This window comes from Salvia miltiorrhiza, chromosome 2 (assembly GCF_028751815.1).
Source record: "Salvia miltiorrhiza cultivar Shanhuang (shh) chromosome 2, IMPLAD_Smil_shh, whole genome shotgun sequence".
Taxonomy (NCBI): Eukaryota; Viridiplantae; Streptophyta; class Magnoliopsida; order Lamiales; family Lamiaceae; genus Salvia; species Salvia miltiorrhiza.
The window spans coordinates 32605942-32628920 of NC_080388.1; the positions used below are offsets into that span (position 1 = coordinate 32605942).

At 33.3% G+C, this 22979-nt stretch overlaps 2 protein-coding genes and 1 long non-coding RNA gene across 3 annotated transcripts; 2 read left to right on the forward strand and 1 right to left on the reverse strand.

Annotated features, from left to right (window-relative positions):
* Nucleotides 1-366: 366 nt before the first annotated feature.
* Nucleotides 367-1816, reverse strand: LOC131012031 (uncharacterized). Its single transcript, XM_057939940.1, has one exon. It carries the CDS (start codon nucleotides 1638-1640, stop codon nucleotides 441-443), a length of 1200 nt encoding a protein of 399 aa, XP_057795923.1. The 5' UTR covers nucleotides 1641-1816; the 3' UTR covers nucleotides 367-440.
* A 1337-nt stretch (nucleotides 1817-3153) lies between these two features.
* LOC131012032 (uncharacterized) lies at nucleotides 3154-5582 on the forward strand. Its single transcript, XR_009097169.1, has 3 exons — nucleotides 3154-3251; nucleotides 3353-3413; nucleotides 4847-5582. It is a non-coding gene; the product is annotated as an uncharacterized LOC131012032 (long non-coding RNA).
* Nucleotides 5583-6397: 815 nt separating this feature from the next.
* LOC131012034 (sodium/calcium exchanger NCL2-like) lies at nucleotides 6398-13606 on the forward strand. The gene is made up of 5 exons (XM_057939941.1): nucleotides 6398-7006; nucleotides 11256-11638; nucleotides 11978-12781; nucleotides 12857-13144; nucleotides 13237-13606. The coding sequence occupies exons 1-5, from the start codon at nucleotides 6616-6618 to the stop codon at nucleotides 13492-13494; spliced, it is 2124 nt and encodes a 707-aa protein (XP_057795924.1). The 5' UTR covers nucleotides 6398-6615; the 3' UTR covers nucleotides 13495-13606.
* The last annotated feature ends 9373 nt before the right edge of the window (nucleotides 13607-22979 follow it).

The window sequence follows — 22979 nt, forward strand, 5'->3', positions numbered from 1 at the left end:
GTAAAAGTGTCGGATCATATTGTTTGTAGGGGAGTTAAATTAATGTAGTAAAAGTGTAGGAGATCATATTATTTGTAGTGTAAAATCATTACAAAAAATAAGAATAAGACAATATTATTAAAACAATCCAAAAAGAAAAATAGGACAAGATTAATGGGACGAGTATCTTCGAACAATGTTTTTGTTATTTAAAAGCTAAATATCAACATAGAAAATTTTCTCTAATATCACAAAATTTCAATTTCAACAAATAGATTTGCACGGTTTCTAATAATTTGGGTATTAATTGTTTGAGGTAGATCTAAGTAATAGATATGGTATTGAATATGAGTTTGGATTTGATGATACACGAAATTACAAGTCAGATTCCATAAAAACGATTTGCATTAGACTAAATGAAGAATATATGAATGTTTAGTTGAAGTGAAGAGCAAAGTAAACTAATAAACAAAAGGAATCAACTTGTAAGGAACCTTACTCACATACTCTGTATACCTCTCTCCAAAGGCCTCCACCATCACCGCCTCCTCCGCCTCCGCCTTCCGCCCATAATACATCACGCACACCGCCACCACCAACAGAGCACTCACCGGAGCTCTCAACGCCGCAAAATATGTCACAAACAGCAGCATCGTGGACGCATAAATGGGGTGGCGAACCACCCTATAAGGCCCAAACTGCACCACCGCCGTCGGCACCACCACCTTCTCCGAATACTTTGCCAGATACAGCGTCGAATGATACTGCATAAACACACTCACACCAATCAACCCCCAAATCGCCGCATTGTTCCACCCACCGGGGATCAAATGCAGCTCCACCCCTTCAAACGCCGCCGCCCAATGCGCCGCCATCACTCCGCCGCAGAACAGAAGCCTCTGCCAATTCGGCAGCGCGATATCCCATTTAGCGTCGTGATCCCGCGCGTAGTAGTCGCCGTAGAGACGCTTGCGCACGCTCACGTTGAGGAAGAAGAAGTAGTGGTAGACGAAGAAGAAGACGAAAGGCCAGCCTTCCAGGAAGCCGTTGAAATGCGCCGGCGGCACCAGCGTCAGCCACGTGAATGCCGATGTAACCACGCCCAGCTGCTCCACCAACGTGGCTTCCCCCTTTAGGTGTCTGCCGAGGCTGTAGAGGCCGTAGGCGGCCATCGCGATCGCCGCCGCCCACGGCCAGAACAGCCACGTCCAGCTGAAGTACATCCAGAAAAACGGGCTGAGGAGCAGATTCACCGTCCATTTCAACGCCGCGATCGCCGCGGAGAGCCCTAAACACCATTTGCAGATGTCGAGGGGCGTCAATTGGGCGATGGATGATTTTAGGGATTCAAAGGAGAAATCCTTTAGTGGTTTCAGCCAATCTGAATCTGCCGGCGTCGGCGAAGTCGAATACGAGCACTTGAGCGAGCGGAGAGGGCGGATGAATTTGGAATTCCATGTGGGAAGTGATGAAAAAGTGGAATTGCAGGTCGATAGATTGAAGGAATTGGGAGGAGAGCAGGCGGATGAGGTTTTGAGAGAGAAATTCTTGCGCGCAACCTGTTTGTTGAAAGGTCTGAGAGAAATCAAATGGGTTTTCTGCGAGAAAGTGTAGCTGAAAGGGGTGACCTTGTAACAGAGCAATGAAGCGCCTGACTCCATACTAGATTTCTGGAATAACTTTGAGCGGCAATGCTAAAACCCTAACTCCGCCATTTAAGCAATGAGAAGAATCTTGAGAAACAGTTTTGGCGTTTTTAAGTATAAAGAAGGAAGGAAGCGCTCTCAAGTTTCTGGTTTGCGTATTTTAATTTAGTTGGGGAGCAAAAATAAGTTACTTACGTATTTTATCTTTTATTAATAATTAAAATAATATGGACATCATTGATAATTTTGTTTCACTTATAAAGATAATTAATTGAATAAATATTGATTAGATACATGTATGCATTACTTTTTTCATCCCAACTTTTAGCATCCATTTGTGAGTGATACGAGTTTTAATAAAGTGGTTGAGTGTATTATGAGTGGAATAAAATATCATCTTTTATATGAGTGTTAAAATAATTAAACAAAAGCAAGGGTCACATCTACTTTTATTAAAAATAAAAATAAATACTAAAATGTGGGACGATTTAAAAGGAAGAGTTGAATACTAAAAACTGTGACGGATGAAGTATATAAATATAAGGGTGGGAATTTAAAGTATCCACTTTGATAATATGTCTTACAAAACTACCCATTCATACAATGTATCTTATAAAACTACTCAAAACACAATTGATGTTGATAGATTTGCATGATTTTTAGTAAAAAAAATTACACTTTTCTTACATAAGTACAATTGTGTAAGATAGGTAGTAAAAAAATGTACAAAATATGATAAATGTGTATTTATTGTAAAGTCATGTCACTTTGAAGCCCTAATAAAACTCTAAGTTTGAAAAAATGTGGGCACGTTTGTATGTTATAAAACATTTATACTCAGGTAAAAAAATTCATATGTATGTATATTGTGAACAATTTTTTTTTATTTTGAAGCCAACGGACAAACAAGCCGCCGAGAAACCCAAGGCGCCTACAGCGCGGCTTCTGCAGGCGCCTTGGGTTTCTCGGCGGCTTGTTTGTCCGTTGGCTTCAGAATTTTTTTTGTTCACAATATACCTAAATTTGAATTTTTTTTGTCTACGTATTAATGTTTTATAACACACAAACGTGCCGTAGAAACCTTTTTTTTTTTTGTTACACATTTGACTATAAAAATGTACTTCCAAACATAAATCATTGTAATATATTAACTTTTGAATTTAATTATGTAATACTATATCGCATCCTCATTTTTATTTAATTTCGGCTATTGTAATTAATACGCGGTTGTCACTAAGACCTAATGCATATATATATCTATAATAAAGGAGGAATAAATAACAATTTTCAAAAAGGAATCTCATGCCTTCTCAGGAAAACCAAAATCACGCCTAATATAAGGAATCTCACGACTTTTGCAGCCAAAATTGCAGCTGGTTTGACCAAAAGCCGTGTCCAGCTGCCTTCACGGGTTCCTACTACTATTGAGATCGATGTTAGTGGGTTGGGAAATAGGGAAGTTAGGGCCCACTACTTAAATTTAGGTTAAATAGCAGTGATACGAAACGACTACAATCACTTGCATTCTAAAAAAATTAGAAACCGTTTAGGCATGATAAAAAATCTCGTGAGTGGGGTGCCAGTAAAGAGAGTTGCAACAAACGGTAAAGAAGATTGGAGATCAAGGTAAATACATGCTACAAACTTCCATTTTCGATTTCCTTTCTATGTGTTTATCCGAGTTTTGAATGAGTACCAAACTAAGTAGAAACTTTTGGAGGTTGGAGGAACCCAAAGTAGCGAGTTAGAACACAACCATTCACGGCTATGGCTTCATCTTCAAACCAAGTAAGTATTCTAACCTCGTCAACGAAAATGCTATTTAAATAGTAGTTTGAGTGATATGTTAAATTTTGGGTTGGATTTAGGATTGTTATATTGACGAAAATGTTATTTGTGTGTGTAGAATTTAATATCGTGATAAATTTTGGGTTGGATTTAGGATTGATATTGATGTACGAAAGTTCTATCGTGATGATATATCCAAAAAGTTTAAATTATCGTGGGCTAAAAATTATGAATAACAATATTGTAGTTTTAATAAAATAAAAGGTTAAAAAAAATAATTTATCCACTATATATGACTACCTTTACAGAAACATAATTAAATTTGCCCAATATCAGCCTTACTGAGTTATCTTTTAGATTTTTTTTTTTTAAAAACGAAAGCTTATTCTATTTCATAATATTGAGGAATCTAAAATTATTTTTTAGATTGTGTAGGATTTGAAAATATTGAGGATTATCGTGGGCTAAAGATTATGGCAAGTTTTAATTATGCAATAGAATATGCTTTCTGTTGAATAATGAAAAATTGAGGATTGAAGATTGATTATATATTTTGTGATAAATTGAGCTTTATATTAGTTTGGTGGATTTATTTGTTTATATAGGTCTTTTATATATGTTAATTTGATAGGGATAATAATTCGAATTAATTGAAGTTTACATTAGTTTGGTTCCATTATTGTATTACACATAAAATAATAACGTTTTTTTTAGATTTTTCAGAATAATAAAATTACATAAATATTAATTAGAATTAAAAAAGCTTCATTAACCAACTAGCCGCCCAAAATTATTGTTTTAGAGCACGAGCTGCGGACCATGGAAAACCGGCGGCTAGTGCTCTAAAAAAATAAATTTTGACGGCTTATTGTTTATTTAGGATTTTGTTATTTTGAATAATTTTTCGTGTGCTTTATGATTTCATAATGCATTATTTGGTTATTATTTTATGTTTTTCAGAATTCATAACATTGAATAAATATTTTAAAACTATTAGACTTTGAAAAAAAAATTTGTTGTTATGTTCATGCATAAAATAGTGGGAGAATCCTGAAAGGTCACTCGCCGCCCAAAATTATTCATCTCACGCCACTAGTCGTCGACGAGCCATTGTCGACGGCTAGTTGTGAGATAATTAAGCTTAATTTTCCGCGGCTAGTTTGGTTTTCGGAATTCCCCCACTATTTTTAGGCTAGTTATTGTGAAATTATTAATATGGTATGTGTCTTTGGTTAATGAAATTGAGCTATTTTTTATTTTGGAACAAGAGATTATCCCTTATTGGAGGCCCAAGAAGATCAATATTAAGTCTCAGATTAGTATGTACTACAAGACCAAGTACCTAAAGACAGTAGCGCGGAAACTAAATGATATTAGGGGTGATGTATTGGAGAATATATTCTGACAGGATGCTTTGGTATGTTGTTGGATAGGGCGCCGAGCCCCAAGTGCAACACGACATTGCACCATGTTGTCTCTCGTCATATTAAGATGAGAGGCGACGGCAAGGAGGATGAGGACATCTGGTTCTACATCAATGAGAGGAGGATTTGCTTTTCACTGAGAGATTTTTCCCTCGTCACAAGATTGTCGCTCGGGGCATCGTATTTTGATCCTAAGGCAGAGCATGATCTGAAGAGGGCACAGACCTTCAGACGATTTTGCGGCGGGAAGCATATGTCAGCCGGGGCATCGAGCGATAAATTTTTGGCGACGGTCCAGCAGGTTGAGGACCCCGACGGCGGGATATACCTTCGTGTGGCCCACTTGTTGGTGCTACACGCATTCATTTTGAGATGATATTGAACTATTATATTGAATACCTAATAATGAAATGGAGAGTATGAAAAAAGTAACTAATCAATTACTAATAAATATGATATGATCTATATAATTTATATATGTATTATGTATACAACCTATATAACATAAATAACTTCTCCGGGCAGGGTGATATATTTTCTTTGGGCAGGGTGGAATATTTTTTTCGAGCAGCTCATTTTCTCTCTAATATTGGATAATATTATTTTTAGACTGTGGCGTAAAATTAAACATTTTCTAATATTTTAATCTCTAGTAAACATATGATAAAAATGGAGAAAATTATAACATTTTCTCATCTTTTATTATCTATCATTTTCCAATAAAATTTTTACAACCAAAGTAAACACACTCTATATGAAAAAACAATAATTTGTCAAAAATCATGGAGTATATATATAGACACATAGTCTTTTATTTAATTGAGAATTTAGAATTGTGTTATTAATAATAATTATAATATGTGTAAAATAAGAGCTTTCTCATAATAGAAATACAAGAAAAAAAATGAATTTACCATTACAAATAACCCGTAATTTGTAGGATGATATTGTACTATTATATTCAATACCTAATAATGAAATGGAGAGTATGAAAAAGGTAACTAATAAATTAATAATAGATTATGATATAAACTACATAATTTTTACATGTATTATGTATACAACCTATATAACATAAATAATTTTTTTTGGAAATTATATTAAAGCTGACATGCGTATATATTGTTAAAATTAATTTGATGTAGTGATTTATGTTATTCTAACTTATGTTATTAACGTTCCTCAAAAAACTTATGTTATTAACTACTACTGGATGTAAAAATACCAAAAAATATATTGTCGCATTACATATTTAATTTTCAAAAAAGGAATACCGGAAATTAGGAAAGTTATAGGTATTAATTTTTAGAAATTTGTCAATACTACCTAATTTTTAGAGACAATTAATAATATAGTTAATGATTGAGTATTTAATATATTATTTATTATAATTAATATCGGAAAGATGAAAAACAGTAAAATAAAGTTACTATTTTCGGCCATCCGTAAGCGTTAAATAGGTTTGATTGCTGCACGCAAGCTTTTGCATATATTCATCCCTTAAAAGTAAAGCAGCCAATCACTAGTATTTAATTCAAGTCGGAATTTTTGAATTATGTTAAGAATAGTATTATTAATGAACGTATCAAGTTGCAAACAGTCAACTTTGATGAATAAAAGCAAGATGTGTTAGTATAACAAGTCATCGCTGCTGAAAGTCGGCATGACACCTGGTCAGACGACGAAACTTCCATGGCTGCTAAATATATACATGTCTCTCTCTCTCTTGAAATTTCTGATTATATTTAAATCCACTCAAAATCCCTCATTTACTAATCATGACAACTAGTCTTCCATATATCATTCTTCTCCCACTATTAATCATATCGGCGGCCGGGGTCGGGGCAAGACCCCGGCCGCTGACGAGCACGTTGGTATCCGATGGATACCAGCTGTCGTCTTCGTCTTCGTCTTCTCCTCCGGTGATACGAATGAAAACGAGCGAAGAGGAAGAGACGATTTGCAGGCAATTGTATGGTTTCCTGCCTTGCTCGGAGAGCATGGGCGGGCATTTGTTCCTGATTTTGGTGTATGAATATCTGCTTTTTCATGGAGAATCATACGTTGGATGGGGCGGAGAGAGGATTTTTAAGATTTTGGGGCCTGGTGCGTTTGGTGCTTCTGCTTTTCAGCTCATTGGCTCTCTCCCTGAAGCCCTAATTCTTCTCGGTAATTAACACTACTCTCACTCTGTTTTCCTCCATCTATGCATCTTCTTTTCACTACACCCATTAATTACCCCTGTTGATTGATTATGTTTATGTTGAATTTTATACACATTAAATCAAATCAGATTATAATGTTTCGCTAACAACTTATTTAAAGATTATGTTAAATATTTGGATAATTGAGGTTAATTATAGGTTAGAGAGAGATTCTTTTGCTAGAAAGAGAAAATCGAAGAATGACAAACTTGAAAAGGATGAAAATAGTAAATTATAATTAGAGGGTGTTTTATTAAGCTTATTTTAAAGAGCGCTCCAACAGCTTATAAATTTTAATATGGATATATATTAGAGTTAATGGTTGTTTTTACCCATTCTCAAAGACAAAAATAAAAAAATGCTCATTATAAAAGAAAACTATAAAAACTATCCATTTTAAGCTTGAAATGACAAAATTATCCTTACTTAATTCATAAAAAATGCTGAAATCGCGAACTTTGCTCGACATGCTCAACTAATGCATGTCGAACATTAGCGTATTTGTGATAAATAAATATTAATGCTTGACATGCTAAACTTCTTCGAGTCGAATAATAGTGGTAAATACTCCAATGCTCGACATGTTCAACCATTGCGAGTCGAGCATTCTTAGAAAATCACTAATGCTCGACATTTATCGATTACAAGTTGAGCATCAGTGTAAAATATACTAATACTCGATATAAGGATAAAAATATCCTAAATAAGTATATTTATATGTTTTATATAAAGATGGGTATTTTTTAGATTTTGTCTTTAAATAATAGGTATATTTTGCCCATTATAGTGAAAATGTATCTTAATGCAATTCCAATTATAAAATTGAACTACTGTTTTGAAACATCCCAAAAAAAATTAAAAAATAATTTTGTGGAGCGAGTAACTAATTTGAGAAGTGGCGTAATTAAATAAGTTGGCGTAGTCATACGAGAAGCTATATACTAGTTTACAGTACACGCTATAAATATATGGTGGTAGCCAACTAGAATTGATAGCTAATTTAATTCAAAAAGAGAAAAGAATTGGTAGCTAATTTATTTGAATTTCGCGAAACAGACGTAGAATAATTTCGTGCATCCTACGTACTATGTAAAGAAGATAGTTATGATTTTTTTTAATGTTATTTTTCATTATTTAAACGAGTTTCTTGCAAAGGAATATTTGTGAATGCTCATTACCGAAGCCGTGTTGTGTAAGAATCTTTAAACCGAAAAAGTCAAGCGTAAATTATGTGTTATTATGATAAACTATTATTATAAATTTAATTGTTTGACTGTTCCAAAAGAAGAAAAGGAATACCAATGTACTCGTTTTGTAACAATGATTCAATATAATATTCTATTTTTGAGACACTGTTATAACTTATAATCATGCACGATTTGAAATTTTGTTATATTTATTATACTTATACAAGTGACGTGTTAAAAAATGTAACACAAACATTAAAAAACAGAAGGGGGTTGGGCATGTGTGGGTGTGGCGTCTTGATTTGTCGCATCACAAGTTGGCACCAACTTATTTCTTTTGTAATAACCTAATAATATAATTAAATTACTTAAATATTTTATTTTTCTTGTGGGCCATGGAATCTGATTTTTACCATGAAAAATAGATTGGTTCCGTTAAATAATTGAATCACAACTAAGATATTACAGAAGAAGAGTTTTTTTCTTCCATTTTTTTGCTTTCTTTTTCTCTTCCTTCTTCCTTCAATTTTTTATTATTTTTTATTTTTTATATTTTAATCCTTTTTAAATATCATTAAATTTAATCCATGAAAAAAATATTTAAATTCATCTTAAATTAAATATAATATAAAAATCATCAAAAAATTTATTATGACACGTACTACTTAATAATAATAATAATAATAATAATAATAATAATAATAATAATAATAATAATAATAATAATAATAATAATAATAATAATAATGCGTAATGCTAATTTTCATTATCGAATAATTTTTAAATTTATTTAATAACTATAATTATCATTACACATTATACAAAGTTGAAAATTTACATTTTTAAATTTTAGATTTTATTGAGTAATTAATATAGATTATTTTATTTTATTTCCTCCAGCCCAACTAACTTGATCAATATTCTTTTTTGGGTCGTCTCAACTAAGTTGATTAATTTTCTTATATGAAATAAAAATAAGCAAGGAAATCTAATCAATTATATTCAATTTATTACCAAACATTTAAAACACTAATTTATTAAATCTCGTGCCGAAAGAAGTTGATCAACTTAATTGGGACAGAGCGAGTATTTTATTTTTAAAAATATTTTGTATCTGTTTATATTTCAATTTTATTTAATATTTATATTAATTTGTTTAAATATATAGAATGAACGTATTAGTTACGAGGATATCACAGTTACGAGTAATGTGTTTTTATCTATTAATATAGATAGGCCATATGAAGATGGGCGGCCCAAGTAAGTGATTAAAACATTATTCGGCCCTCGCATACAGAAACACTATTTTAAACTAGATAGACAACTATTTCCAACTTCCAAGTTATTTTGAAGATAACCAATTGTCATATAGTGTTTGTGACATATTTTTGAGTGATGGATGTTAGTGATCATAATTGAAAAGCTAAAATTTGAAATCTTAGTACCATAGTTAGGGATGTCAATCTGGCCAGCCCACCGAGTTTTCGGGCTAGCCCTATCGGGTTCCGGGTTAGTCGGATGTGGGTTAATCGGATTGAAGATTTTTTCGGGTTGTAAATCTTCAACCTTAACCCTAAACTTTTGGGTTTCGGGCTAGCCCATCGGGCTAATCAGATAAAGGCGTAAAAATAAAATTATCATTTGTATTTTATTATTCCTAATGATCTAATGTATAGCAAAGCATGAAATGCAAAAATATAAGATATTCAAGATTACATAAACAAAATTATAATAAAATGAGCTAGTAAAATTTAACATGTATCAATGCACTAGAATCAATCTGGATTATTACTGAATAATTAGTGGATTTGCCATGCACGTCTCATTGACAGAAAAAAAAATAGTATCACTTTAAAATGAGATACTAATAATTAATTTCTAACTAATGAGATACTAATAATCAATTTCTACAAAAAAATCCGTAATTAATTTCACTTTTTTTAATGAGATTGCACACACACACACACACACATATATATTCTAACTAATTAATTTCACTTTTTTTAATGAGGCTACATATATATATATATTTAAGCAAATACCATAGATCTAAACATAGCAGAAGTTGTAACTGGATGCATCAGTCACAATTCCGTCAGCCCACCGGGTTTTCGGGCTAGCCCTATCGGGTTCCGGGTTAATCGGGTGCGGGCTAATCGGGCTAGAGGTTTTTTCGGGTTGTGATTTTTCAACCCTAACCCTCTAATTTTGTCGGGTTATTCGGGTCGGCCCACGGATTTCGGGCCGCATTGACATCCCTAACCATAGTTTTGATTAATTAATATAAAATGATCAATTGTTGAGTTCTCTTTCTATGTATCGATGATCACATAAAACCTTTTTCATGAGCTAATTAGAAATTAATCCGAATCTTTAGTCTTTGTATGAGTCATAAAAATAATTATCATTTCACTATATAAAAGCATTAACATAATACTCCCATGCGCCTTCAAATTATTTAATAATAGTATGATTTAATTTAATTCTAATTATGAATTAATCAATCCTAATTACTGATTAATAAACTCTAATCAAAATCTTAATTAATCATACACATAGTATTTTTGTGCCAAAAATAAAATAAAAATACAATGACATATTAACCAATAAACATGAAGTTGTAGCAACATATATATTTTAACGTTGAAATAATTGTGCAAGAAAAAAAAACGTTGAAATAATTATGACTTAATTACATGTAGATGAGTAGGTGTTTAGACATGTTATATACTCTCTCTGTCCATAAAATATCTCCTAATAGAAGGTAATACAAGTTTTAAGAAAAGTTAGTTGTATAAGGAGTTTCACAAATTAGTAAAAGTGGTGATAGTTAGTATAGTTACTTTGAAAATGGGTGAGTCCATTAGTTATAATGTATGTAAATATATGAACATTGTAAAGATTATAATTAGTTGCGTTATTTCCAAAAATAAAGTAAGAAGACATTTCGTGGACAGATGAAAATAGAAAAATAGGCAGATATTTTGTGGAGGAGGAGAGTTATAAGTATGTGCATGTGCATGGCAGGTTCGGGGCTGTGGAGCAACGACGAAACTGCTCAAGAATGCATGGTGACCGGAATTGGGCTGCTGGCCGGTTCAACAATCTTGCTCCTCACACTCCTCTGGGGCACTTGCGTTCTCCTCGCCGCCCATACTTTCCGCCCCGACTCCCTCTCCCACTCTCACAGCCGCCTCCAAACATTCTTCTTTTCCCTTTGGCCTGGCTATGGCGTCTTAACAGATAGTGACACCACTTATACTGCCAGGATCATGCTGCTCTCCGTGGTACCACTTGCATTCGTTCAAGTACCAGGAATTTTTGGATTTTCTTCTTCAGCAAAACGCCATTTTTTGCTAGCTCTTCTTCTCGTCTCTATCATTTTCCTGCTCTCTTACTTCTTTTATCAGGTACTCCAAATTCATTTTTTAGAGCATCCGCATTGGTGTTATATGATAGCTTACTTTATGAGGGGGGACCACATGGTGTAAAGAGGCTGCATTGGGGTTACACGATAGCTTACATGATATTTGTTATGTTAATGGCGCGTGTGAAACACGCGCCTTTTATAAATGAACAAATGGGCTACAAGATAGAATTTGTAGCCCTCGTGTAAGTTGCGCCCGCAACGCTTACACGATAGCGAACTTACTCGAGTAAGCTGCTATCGTGTAGGCGTTGTGGATGCTCGAATCACCAATCACCAAATTGAAGTTCTTGAATTTGATTTATCTTTGTTATGGTTGCAGTTCTTTCAACCTTGGATTCAGAAGCGCCGCTTGCTCTACATAAAACACGACCATTTAGTTGTGGACATTCTAAAACACGTGCAAAATCAGACGCAGGGAAGCCTCCTAACCGACAATGGCTCGCCAAACGTATCCACAATCAGAAGGCTATTCGACGAGAGAGACGCAGACAGAGACAAGGTGATCTCCTTGGACGAGCTCAAGGAGTTTCTGAAAGAAATCAAGTTGAGAAACGCCAAGTTGGACGAGGAGTCGACGACGGCGGAGATGATGGCGGAGTTCGACATCGACAAGGACGAGAAGATCACGATGGATGAGTTCGTGAACGGCATGACCAAATGGCTGGACGACACCAAGGACGCAATGAGCAAGCGATACCACTCCGTCAAATCCCTCAAGGACATGTACGAGGTTCTCAGACCGTGGATCCAAAAGAAGAGAGAGGAGAGAGAAATGATGAGGCATCTCATCCCAGATATGTTGGAACACCTCCAGAATTCCGTCTATGGATCCCTTCTGACGCAGGATGGAACTCCTCATCTCCCCGCCATCAAAAGCTTGTTCAACGACATCGATCTCGATAAGGACAACTGCATATCATACTCGGAGCTGGAGGAGCTCATATCCAGCATCAAGTCCGGCATCATCCCCTACGACCCTAGCACCGCCGCCGCCAAAATTATGGAAGAACTCGACCTCAACGCCGATCACCTCATCAGCGAGGACGAGTTCGTCGCCGGATTGTCCAAATGGATCAACACAATCTACAACAAATCAGAACAAACTGAAGCCCAAGACTATCAGGTACTGTTCAATATTTACTCTTCCCATGCACCCTTGAGACAGATGGAAATTAATTCTAATTAATTTTATGAGCAGCAAACATGGGAGCAGACAGACAAGCTGATCGAGGACAAGTTCATCGACAAGTCGGCGCTGGCATGGGGCAAAGCGATAGCTCTACTGCTTCTCGGGATAGTGATGCTAGGCCTTCTAGCCGAGCCGCTCATACGCAGCGTTCGCGATTTCTCCGCGGCTGCAAACCTTCCCTCCTTCTTCGTCGCCTTCGTCTTCGTGCCTTTGGCAACGAATGCAAGGCTAGCAGTGTCTGCTATCAGCGAAGCGCGCAAGAAGAAACTTCACACTACTTCTCTAACACTGTCGGAGGTTAGTTGCTTTCTTTCTTTCTTATAGTTGGGGGTGCTGGAGCTCCCCCTGGCTCCGCAGCAAGTAACTTATGGGAGATTAATTTACTGCAGATATATGGAACGGTGTTCATGAACAACGTTCTGGGACTGGTAGTTCTTCTCTCCCTGATCTATTTTCGCGGCATAACGTGGGATTTTTCAACGGAGATTGCGATGGTTTTAGGCGTATCTGCCATAATGGGATGCCTTGCAAGCTTCAGCATTGTTTTCCCAGTTTGGACAGCCTTCTTGGCTTATCTGCTCTATCCATTGTCCTTCATTCTTGTCTACGTTCTTGGAAAATTTGATTGGTTGTCCTACTCATCTTAGCCCACAAACACAAATTTGTGTTCATTTTTATTCTTTTATTTGTAAACTCAAGGTTAAAGAGGATAGAGAATTCCCTATATATAAAGAATAAAGAAACAATCATGTTCGTCCATTTATTCCAAATCAACGGCTAGATATCCTCAATCAATTGGTAAATTAACGGCTGAAAAATTAATAAAAAAATATAGAAAAGTTACGGAAGGTTATTATTGTACATTGCCTGTTTGATATGAGTTTATAGATAGGATAAATTAAATTAATACAGATTAGTGTGATGTTTGATATCATGTGCAGTTAATATGGTCAACTCCTACTTAATCCTATTTCTCCATGCTATTTTGTGGGATTAACTCATACTAATAATCCGCCCACCCCCCTCGGATAAATTTAATACTGAGAAGTTGGATAAAAATTCTGTTACCATTCCTCACGCATATCAATGCAAATGCCCAAGTAATGGTGGACATACATGATATTTTTAAAATTATGTGAGGATAGTTTTGGTATTAGATAATATAATCCAACATAATCCTATGGATATCAAACATAATATAGGATTAAGTAGCCATGATATCAAACACCCATGAAATAATATAAATCCACACTAATCCACACTAATTTTTCAAGATAATTTTAATCCTAATCAATCCTAAACTGCAAATCAAACGGCCCCGAGTAGAAAATTAATCCTTCCTTTTCGAATCCCCCATTTCTCGTCAGATTAGTGCATATAAAAAAGGTGCAAGATTTTCTTTATTCCCCTCTCTATTTTTTTTTTTAATTCTGAAGTTCTAATATTTTTTTTAAACTCAAACTCATTATTTGTTTATTTATAAATTGTGTTCGTTGGAAAATTATATTTCGTTCATTGAAAAATTGTGGTTTCATAATAGAATAATATTACTGAAATTTGACTGAAAATTGTAAATTTTTTATTATTAATATTTTATGAGTAAATATTGTGTTCTCTTCAATGAAAATTACGTTATGTTCATCAAAAAATTGAGATTATTCATTACATATTATATTTCTGAATAATATAATTGATATTTGATTGAGAATCATAAAAATATTTAACATCAAAAAATTTCGAATAAGCTTAATAAACTTACGAACATCCAAATAAAATATTAGAATGAATAATATGATTGATATTTGATTGAGAATCATAAAAATATTTAACATCAAAATTTTTCGAATAAGCTTAATAAACTCACGAACATCAAAATAAAATATTAGAATTTTTTTACTGCTATAACCTAAAATAATTATCATGAAATTTTTTGAATAAAGGTACAAAAAATAAGATATGTTAATTCTGTTAAATTTATTACGAAAAAATTAATAGAATATATACAAATTAATTAAGTGAAATCTATGCAGATTTATTTAATATTCGTTAATTCAATGTGAAGTAGTTTAATGAAAATAATATAATATATATGTAAATATGGATATGAAACATATCTTTCAATTCTATAATCTTCCAAATTAAAAAAGGCAAATGCCAATCACCTTAACTGTCTGATCTGCTAGATCCAAGGGCCCTTGTTAATTCTTCATTCTCAAATTACTTATCATTCTTCATGGATCTTCTCCCTATATATAATACTAGTGTATTACCCGTCGAAATTCGACGGGTACATGTTTTTTGTAATTTATATATTTTATGTTATTCTTATGATAATTATATAAAATAATTTTTTTATGTAAATTATTTATATAATTAATTAAATTAAATTAAATTAAATTAGTAATACATTTTAAATTATATTAACCTCAACAACTTTTAGCAATTAAATTATTAATTTTGTTGAGATCATAAAAATACCCATTAGTTTTCATATGAAATTTTATAAAAAGTTAACGCATAAGAAAAAAAAGAGTAGAAATACATATAAATTTGACATAGGTATGATGACGGATTGATTTGTTGCATTTGTTGTTACAAGATTTATTAATTTTGTTCAATTTTTTTTTATTTTGCCTTTTGACCATAATTTTATATGGAGTTTGAAAAATCATAATTGAATTGTGAGTATCATATAATTACGAACTTCTAAAAGCATAATTAATTATAAAAATAATCTCGCATGATATTTAAAATACCATAATTGATTTATCGAACATCGTATCATTTGGAATTTTAAGACCAACCAAGTTGTAGGCATCATCTTGTCGCAAACTTGACAGATCATCTCTAACTTCTGAGCATTATCTTGTCTGAAACTTGAAAGACAATCATCTCGTCTAAAACTTGAAAGAGCATCATCTCGTCCGGAGTTTTTGAGCATCATCTCATCTAGAGTTTGAGAGAGCATCATCAAATATGAAATTATATTCAACCATGACTCCAATTGTCAACTATCTAACAAACATAACTCTAACAATTTAGATATTTTATTTATATATGTAATTTTATTAGTTCAAACTCTAGAGAGAAAGGAAAGAGAAGAGATCTTAAAGCAGTAAAAGAGAGAGTGTGTGCTTTATTTCATCATTGTAGGTATTTATAGGCATTACATTCGGGGTAAAGTAGTAGTAAATTCGTTTGGTCATCTATTCCGCATGCTCGCCATTAAACTAATTGAGGCTATTATTAGATTATAACTTGTCAGGTCGTTGTCCCCTAATTACAGAGCTGGATTCTGTCCTCATCATCCCGCTCTGTCTAGTAGCTCTGGATTTCCTTCCTTGGGGCAGACTTTTACTCTTTGGCTCCGCTCTGCTAAATAGCTCCGCCTTCTGGCGAATTGTCTCTGACGTGTGGCTCCGCGCTCTGGCTCCAATAGCTTAGCTCTGACTCTGGATCTGGCGATTTGGCTCTGGCTCTGACTCTAACGACTTAGCTCTGACTCTGGATCTGGCGACTTGGCTTTGGCTCTGACTTTAATGACTTAGCTCTAGCATCTCTGCTCTGGCAACTTAGCTCTGGCCCTCTGGAAGCTCTGCTCTGGTTAGCTCTGGCTTTGGCAGCTCTGCTCTGGAAGCTTTGCTCTGGCATCTCTGCTCTGGTTAGCTCTGGCTCTGGCTAGCTCTGGCTCTGGCAGCTCAACTCAGCGGTGACTCGGCAGCGGACGAACCGCAAGTTCAACGGCGACTATTTTGCCGGAGTTTAGAAGAAGGAACGGCAACGGGTTATAGGAAAAAGAAATCTTATGGCTCTTGTATTAATTGCTTCGAATGGAGAATTCTCATGGGTTTAAGAAGTGGAATCAGAATCGAACTAATTAAGGAATGGAAGAGGGAGTCAGAGATGAGGCGGAGCAACGCCGCCCTTAGGACGGCGGCGACGCCTGAATTTAGAGGGAGAGAGAGGCGGGTAGTTTAAGGGGGGGAATTAGGGCTCAATTTGAGTGTGCAATCAACTTTAGAGAGAGAAAATGATTGAGAGAAGAGAGAGACAATGAAGGGGGAGACGACGCCGACCTGATTCAGGGACATCGGCGATGGGGTGAGGAAAATGGAGGCGTGAGGAAGAGGGAGGCCTGACTTTTGTTTTAAAAGTGAGAATTAGAATATATAAATTGGATTCTCAAATGCCACGTTGCAGATTGAGATTGAAAATAAATAATTTGAGGCCTGCCACGTAGGCTAAGGCCTAATCGTATTATAGAATAGATATTATTATTATTATTATTATTATTATTATTATTATTATTATTATTATTATTATTATTATTATTATTATTATTATTATTATTATTGTTGTTGTTGTTGTTGTTGTTGTTGTTGTTGTTGTTGTTGTTGTTATAGTAATGGACGAACAGAAGCAAATAAAGTTTGCAGAAATGAAAAATATATTTTTCTTCCCTATATAAATAAAATGTATGGATTTATTTTATAAAAAATAAAAATAAAATTTTAATTATTTTGATAGACATATAATAAGATTTTATTTTAAAGTAATCAGTTTATAGAATTTGTGCCTTATTATGCAAACATGTAAATCAATGACCGGACCCGTTTATAATTTACATATATGTGAATGTCTCAATTCAAACTTAATTCAAAATTAATTTTATTGAAAATTAAGAATATAAATATTATATATATATATATATATATATATATATACAATATAATATATTGCAACATATACATATAATATGTACGCTATTGAGAAATATAAAATTAATAACAAATATACATCTAATCACTAACATTCAATTAAAATAATTTATCGTATATAGATTATAATTTTTTTCTTATCAGACATGTAAATCTAATTTTTATCTAGAAAAAATAAATAATAAAATTTATTAATTTAGATTATATGTAATGTTAATATTATATAAATATTTTATTAATTATATTTATTATGATTAATGAATCTTTATATAGAATGTAATAGTTAATTAATTAATAAATGATGAAGATTATATATGGTAAATTTTGAAATGGTGAGATTTTAGATATGCCACATAGGTTAAGGCTTAATCCTATTATATAATAGATGTAGCTTTTTTTATGAGGAACATTTGATAAGAAAAAGATGTGGATATATATATTTTTTTAAAAGTTGAAAATATCTTTGTTATTCTTTTGCAACCAAACTCCTTTGATTTGGTATATTTTTATAAAGTATTGACGAGTCGAGTAGATAAAATAATACTCTCTCCGTCCCATTTTAATAGGCTCATTTTCCTTTTTGAGTAAAAAAAATTGTATTTAATTGGTGTGGACCACACCACTTTATTACCACTTTCCTACTAATTAAAAAGTAAGTTTTCTTAATCTCCGTGCTCAAAAGAAGTGAGCCTATTGGAATGAGACGGAGAAAGTACATTTTTTCGATCTATATTCTATAGCATAATAGGACCACCTAAATTCTTCCACAAACACACGTGTGAGCGCCTCACATTTTGGGAGCGCACGGTGAGCGCGCCCGACCCAATGCAGAACTGGGTGTTTTTGACCCATTTTATTAAATTATATACTGTTACAATTTTTCTATGTCTCCCCCCTCTCTCTCTATATCGCCGACTCTCTCTCTCTCCTTCTCCATCCAAAATATGCTTTTTAAGGATTAAATTTTTTTATTTATAAAATAAATTATTTATAATGGGACGATCAAAAATAAGATATTTCCTCCGTCCCTCTATAAATGACATGTATTCAATTTTGGGACGTTCCACTATACTGTTTCCACAAAATGAAAAAATTTAACCCTTAAAAAAGTGTAGGCCCTATCACTTTTAACCAATTTACATATTTTATTCGTGTCGAAAATTTTTGAACCACTTAAATTGGATAGGAGGGAGTAGAAGTTATTTTTAATAGGACTGTGGGAGTATTAAAATATAAAAACCAAACATGATACTAGCAAAAAGAAAAATTTATGCAAAAACTCGGATTTCACTCCTGAACAAGATAAGATAGGATATGGTCCTCCTCTTTGATGGTTTTATTGCCACGGCCCACGTACGCTGAAATATGGCTCATTTTCTCATTTAGATTTATCTTAATTTTCTTCTTTAATTAAATGTGCATTGAAAAATAGAAACAATAAAGGTTTTCATTGTCGGAATAGTTGGACGTCGTTACGTCATAAATGAAAACAAGAAAATAAAGAATGGTAGTGATAAAGAAAAAAAAAAAGCAGGCCAACTCATTCACTTGGAAAAATACAAAAATGAAAACATGTACGAGAAAACTGATAAAGTTTTTGGTTCTTAACGAATTAAGAATCTAATAAAAAGTACTCAAATACAAAAGTTAAACAAAACAATTTAAAATTATGAATTCCTTTCTCTGAAAGGACTTAAATTTGTAACTTTTTTAAGAAAAAGTTTACTTTTTTTTTCCCCCTCTTTTTTTTAAACACCCATAAAGTGAAATAGATATCAACCAAAGATAAAGATTAAAAAAAACTTAGTCCACAAGTAACTAAGGTCTAAAAAAAAACTGAGAATGTATCTACTTAATTATCATCGTAAAAAAAATATTACGAGTGACTCAAACTAAGAAGCTTAAAAATCAAATAGACATTAATTTATTAGGAATGATCCACAAGTGGCAATCTCAAAGAAAAAATAGAAAGAGCTAAACATGAAGCACAAAATGAATCTACGTCTATCTAAATCTAATGGACATGAAGCTCAAAAATCAAATGGACATCAACTTCGAATATTTCTAGAACTTATTCCGAAGAATAGATAACCTCGCCGACAAAAGGAATAATATGCTAAGAAACTTCAACTTATTAATTATTTCTTTTTGAGCATATCAATTTCAAAATCATGCAAAAAAGAAAAAAGGTAAAAGCAAAATTGAAAGCATCCACATCAGCATTTTCTGATTTGAGGCATTTAAGTTCCTCAGAAAAAACCACCATTTTCAGTCGAACACAATTAATATTTCATTAAAGTAGGATGTTGAAAGTAATTTTTAATGGAGTAGTGCTATTTGAATAAAATTTGTCCGGATAAAAGTAAGATTAATTTTTTTTAAAATTAATTTATTTATAACTTTTTATTCAAGTTTAAAAGGATTTGGTTAGTTTTATTGTTTTCTCCATATTGTAGTTTTTTGGTAATTTTAAAACAATTTTTTTAATTTTTTGTTATTTTATTTGTAGTTTGTGTATTTTAAAAATAATAATAATTAAAAAGGTTATAAAAAAATTACAATATATAGAAAACAATAAAACTCGCTAAATTCTATTTTATTTTGAACCAAAATTTTTAAATGAATTTATTTTATAAAGTATTTCATCATATTTTGTCCGAACAAATTTTGTCCAAATAGCCATATTATTTTTAATAACGGAGTTTTAGAGCATTCACAGCAGATCTCTCAAAATTTTACTCCTAAAAATACTCCTAAAGTCTTCCCTAAATTATTTTTAACCCATATTTTACAATTGTACACAGCAACTCTCCTATTTTTCATTATCTATTTTATGAATTTAGGATTAGATTTAAGGGGGTGTAAATTTAGGATTAAATTTGAGGGGTGTAAATTTTTTTGTGGGCCCAACTTAATATAGGTGATCTATTGGATGATCATTTTATCTCACTTTTTATTATTTTCGCTCAAATTTAAAGTTAGGATTACTTTTGAGAGATCTGCTATGGATGTTTTTAAGTTACCTTTTTACCTTTTACTATTTTTGGGGGGTGGTAATGGGGAGGGTTGGGGGGTGGTGTGGGCTGGATTGGGGGTGGTATGGGGTGGGGTGGTGAAAATACCAAAACTGGAAAAATTAAATGCATTTTTCTGTTCAAAGTTATGCATTTCATGTGAAAACTTTATGCATCTTTGTGTGAAACTATATGCATCTAAAATATATCTATTTTGAGAAAATTTAAAAAAAAATATTTTTTTAATAATTAAATCCGAAAATTACATTCCAATTTTACCCCTCCAGATTTTGCCTTTGAATGCTTGGAAGTTCCTTGCCACGTGTCACCATCTTGATGCGCCACATGTCATAAATGTGTGGTCAAGATTTGGATCTAGGGATCTATTATAAGCATTGGATCTATATGATCCCATTCCTATATATATATATATATATATATATATATATCTATATTAAAATTATGTAATGACAAATGTATAAAGAGTAATAATATCTTTTTATGTTGAAAATTGAATATTTATTACATTTGATCCGAAATTTTGCTTGAATTCCCAATTTAATGAGTAACATATATATGTACCCTCCGTTTTTATTAAGTGTTCTATTTTAATATTTTCTTTGTTCTCTAATAAGTGTATCATTTCAAAATTTGAGAGTATAATTATGCGTTTCTTTCTATTTTATTCTTATTTAATATTTGATAGAATATAGTAATTAATTGTATATATGTATTTATTATGATAATTAATAAAATTCTAAATATAAATTTTTTATTTTATTGGTATGTGTGATTTGACGGCTGAGATACTTAATACTTCCTCCGTCCTATTTCAAATGTCTCATAATTATAGGACAACCCTATAATTTTGAGACATTTAAAGTTGGACGGATGAAGTACAAAAATACAAAAGAGGAAGTAAACTAATTTTTTATCCTAGAAAATCAAATAATTTATTTAATGATTACATTGTCCAATTTAATTAGGATTTTTTTTAAAATATATATTGTCCAATTCAACTAGGGAGTTGATTGTTCCATGATACTTAGTGGGCGAAAAAGGAAGCGCACATCGAATACCGCAGTTTTAGGGCGATTTTAGGAAGATGCTAAAGGTTTTTTTTTGTGGGTTAAGTACCAAATTCTTCCGTTGGCATTTCTATAGCTCATAGGACCCTACACTCAGGGTCAGCGCTGTCTACTACCTCAACGTGGTAAAACGGGGCTAAATACCCCCGTTACTTAATGGAGCTTAACACTGTTATATTCTTCTTTCATCTTTTTCCCGGAGGCGAGTAGGAAGTCGCCGCCGAAGCAGCCTTCCACCAAGGACAGGCACACCAAGATCGACGGCTGCGGCCGGAGGATCCGAATGTTGGCGACCTGCGCCGCCCACATCGAGCGGGCTGCTGCAGCAGGCGGGGCCGGCTGTGGTCGCCGCCACCGGCACCATCCCCGCGAATTTCACCTTTCTCAACATCTCTGTCCGAAGCTCCAACTCGTCGTTCTCCGCATCGTCGCATTTCAGGAGCCTCGGCTACTTCTTCCAAGATTTTGCGGAGGTGCGATGCATCATGCCAAGCAAGAGCTCCGCGAGTCGAAGGTGGCGGCGGAGAGGCGGCGGGTGGAAGGAGATCTGGCCATAAACTACACGTTGCAGTCGAGTTTGGGTTCGATTCCGGCGTCGCAGGGGGTTGGTCCCATTTAAGTAGTTCGATTTCCACCTTAACCAAAAACAAAAAATAAAATAAAATATATTTCAGACGGTGTTAAGCACCGTTAAGTAGCGAGGGGTATTTGGTCGCCACATTGAGATAATAAACAACGCTGACCCTGAGTATAAGGTTTTATAGGCGATAGGGATGCCAACGACGCGGAAATTTGATACTTTAACTTTTTTTTTTTTTTTTTTGAATAAAGATGCCAAGAGTTTTTAAAGTATCAACGCTTACACAATCTGCTTTTTTCTTTTTAATTTTGTTATTAATGATGAAATTGACATTTTTTAAAGCAAAATTGACATTCGTTTTAAAAATGAATACTCCCTCCGTCCCACTAAAGTTGGCTACATTTCCATTTTGGGCGTCCCACTAAAGTTGGCCACTTTCCTAAAATGGAAATATTTATCACATTCTATCTCCTACTTTATCACATTCTCTCTCCTACTTTATCACTTTATTACCTTCTCTCTCATACTTTATCACATCCTCTCTCCTACTTTATCACTTTATTACCTTTTCTCTCTCACTTTATCACATTCTATTTCTTACTTTATTACTTTTATACTTTATTAACTACACACTTAAAATACTAATCTACAACTCCTTAATTCCCGTGCCGAAATGAATGTAGCCAACTTTAGTGGGAAGGAGGGAGTACTACAAATTTTAAGTCGGCAGAT

Bases quoted from the DNA above. Each gene is read 5' to 3' on its own strand.
- LOC131012034 (XM_057939941.1), top strand. From the start codon at position 6,616: ATGACAACTAGTCTTCCATATATCATTCTTCTCCCACTATTAATCATA. The intron at 7,007-11,255 runs GTAATTAACACT...TGTGCATGGCAG, and splicing joins TGAAGCCCTAATTCTTCTCG to GTTCGGGGCTGTGGAGCAAC. The intron at 13,145-13,236 runs GTTAGTTGCTTT...AATTTACTGCAG, and splicing joins CTTCTCTAACACTGTCGGAG to ATATATGGAACGGTGTTCAT.
- LOC131012031 (XM_057939940.1), bottom strand. From the start codon at position 1,640: ATGGAGTCAGGCGCTTCATTGCTCTGTTACAAGGTCACCCCTTTCAGC.